The sequence below is a fragment of the Nematolebias whitei genome, chromosome 16, assembly GCF_014905685.2.
Source record: "Nematolebias whitei isolate Nwh7 chromosome 16, NemWhi1, whole genome shotgun sequence".
In the NCBI taxonomy this organism is placed as follows: Eukaryota; Metazoa; Chordata; class Actinopteri; order Cyprinodontiformes; family Rivulidae; genus Nematolebias; species Nematolebias whitei.
Genome location: NC_056513.1, coordinates 26,029,549 through 26,032,292, shown reverse-complemented (window position 1 = coordinate 26,032,292; position 2,744 = coordinate 26,029,549). Strand labels below are relative to the sequence as shown.

At 41.0% G+C, this 2,744-nt stretch overlaps 1 protein-coding gene across 1 annotated transcript in view; it reads left to right on the top strand.

The window, feature by feature from the left end:
* The first annotated feature begins 413 nt into the window (after nucleotides 1-413).
* The window catches only part of mtnr1aa (melatonin receptor 1A a), a 99,560-nt gene continuing 97,229 nt past the window's right edge, over nucleotides 414-2,744 (top strand). Inside the window, exon 1 of the mRNA XM_037689932.1 lies at nucleotides 414-579. Within this exon, the coding sequence (XP_037545860.1) occupies nucleotides 414-579 (166 nt within the window). The remainder of the gene's footprint in view (nucleotides 580-2,744) is intronic.

Here is a 2,744-nt window from a genome sequence, read left to right as displayed (position 1 = left end):
ATTCGCTAAAATAATAATGAATGGGCTTCTGGGAGCACTGGAAGCCATGAATGAACAGCGCGCGCTCGGATAAATGAAGAGGAAAAGTAGGACGCAGAGGCTCGCGCGCGCAGCTGCTTTTCCGCGGTGCGGCCGCCAAGCGACAGTAGTGTTTCTCCGTGGGAGTGAAGTCGCTCGAGCTCTTCGGTCACATGCTGGAAAGGTTTCAAGCGGAGCTCCATCACCCGACGAAAAGTGAATGGCACGCGCGCGAAGCAGCGACTCGGAGGCGAGCTGAGAGCAGGCGGCTCCCCGCGCGCAGCGCAGAGGATGACACCAGCGGGGGCTCGTACTTTTCTTTCCGGGACTCGTGCACGAGGAGGAGTCCGCGTGCAGGGTTGAATTTGGGCTCAGCTGGGAGAAGTTCGGCAGCGATGGTGATAAATGGGTCTCACCTGAACAACAACTCCTCGGCAGAGCGCCCGCCGTGGGTCACCACAACTTTGGGCTGTTTCCTCATCTTCACCATCGTGGTGGACATCCTGGGCAACCTGCTGGTTATCTTCTCCGTGTATCGGAACAAGAAGCTCCGGAACGCAGGTGAGCGCAGCGGAACAAACAAACAAACAAACAAACAAACAAACAAAACAACCGACAACAGTTTAAAAGTAGCTAGGTGTGTGCGCGCGCGGTTAAAGCAAAAAACAAAAAAACAAAACCTGTGACATAATGTTATGATTAGACCCACCAAACTGACTTTTATCAGCTATAAATCACGTGTTTAAGGAAATATTTAACTCACCAGACGGTTAAAAACGACTAAAACCTTTTTTGTTGTTGTTTGTTTTTGTTTTTGTCGCGGTGATTAAACAAATGAAGCTAGCAGGAAGAGTCGCGTGCTCTTAAAATTAAAAAGCTAAGTTTGCAGCCACACTCTGTATTAATTAACTTCATTAAACTAGGAACAACCATCTTTGTTTATTTATTTATTTATTTATTTCTGGAGGCAGAATGCTTCCTAAATGAACACCAACTTTCTGAAGTCTGCTTTTGAAAGTGATCAAATTTGACTGAGCTTCAATGACCCCCCCCCCCCCCCAGCCCAGTAAACAAACAAATAAACAAATAATTACCCCAACCTTCTGGCACTGGCATTATGAAATAATAAGAGAAAAATTCTATTCAGTTTATTTATATGTCGCCAAGTCAAAACAGCAGGGCACTGCACAGAAATATACATCAAGATCATTTAATAACAATATTTATCCAAGGAGCCTCATTTATACAAATATAAACGTTTTAGTCAGCTACAGTTGCTTTTTTTGGTCGTATGGAATCACCTAAATTTGAGAAACAAATATGGAACTAGTCCAGAATCCGTCCAGATGACTTGACTTAAGTGTGTGAATTATATAATTACTTTGTAGTTTTAAAACCAGCAACTACATCAGATTAAATCTACTAAATCCATCTTCAGTTAAAGTGTTCACACCTTGGACAGCTTTTGCACAAATCAGATTGACATGAATCATCACAGAACGTTGAAAATGATGGTTGTTCCCAGTCAGCTGTGTTTAAAAATCTGGAAAAAGTCCAAACAAAATGGGAAGATTGATGTATGAAGTGGCCTAAAATAAATGAGATACAGGCAATTCCAACGCAAACCATCATCATCATCATCATTCAAATGGCAAAGAACAAGGTGGCAGTGCTGAAGAGAAGCAGACTGGGTGAAGTTGTCCGGTTAGATAAAGTTGCGAGGAGATGGCAGTTATTACATCTTCAATAAATGCCCTGAAGTTTTGTGCATATAATGTTGGTGGCGTGGCCTGCAAATAGTAGCGTATAGTAGTAGTAAATAAAGTTGAACAGCTCTGGTGGAAACTGAAGAGAATAGTCAGTGACAAGGCTCCAACCTGCAAAACAGATCTGGCACCAGCAATAAGACATTTGGAGGAAGACGCCTCAGAGAATTCAAGCTGTCATAAAAGCAAGAGGTGGTGCAACAAAGTTGTAACGGTGCAGTGTTTTGGCTCATGATACTACAAGTTTTCTCCTCTATTCAATCTTTTAAAACGGCAAGTTTGACTGCACAACAATTATATTTCTATATTTTTTTTAATAGTTTCATAACGCCAGAAGATTGGAATCGGAAACATAAAAATTTTGTCTCATGAAAGTGACTTATTTATATATTTCTGTACAAAATTAAACAGTTGAATGCCACCCAAGAGAGGTGATTCGATCATTTTTGTGTCAGGTGTTGTACAGTTCTAATTGAGGTGTTTTATGTTGTGTATTTTATCTGTTGAATACACATTTATGTGTCATAATTGATGGGTCGGTGTATTCAAACAGTTTGCCTTGCTTTGTGGAGGTGGTAAAACAATGATGGGTTAATGGTCTGGATCTCCTGCTCACTGGCAGCAGCTCATATCAGGGTGTTCATTATTTGAGAAGGGGGGGCTGTTGAAGTTTGTGTTGCTGAATGTGCTCCTGATCTTATGGTTCTATAACAGATTTCAATCAATGTGCACGGAAAACTAGAAACGATAAGCTCATGTCTTTCTCAAACGCCACGCAAATATCGTTCAAAACGTCGCTGAATGAGAAAATGCTAGAGAACTTTATCCTGATTGATGATAGTTCCCCATTTCAATCAAACGGCATGCTTTTTCAAAGGGAACTTAGCCCAAAAAAAAAAAAAAAGTTTATTAAAACAAGTTTATTTAGATTGAAAAAGCATTAAAAGAACCATGAATTTA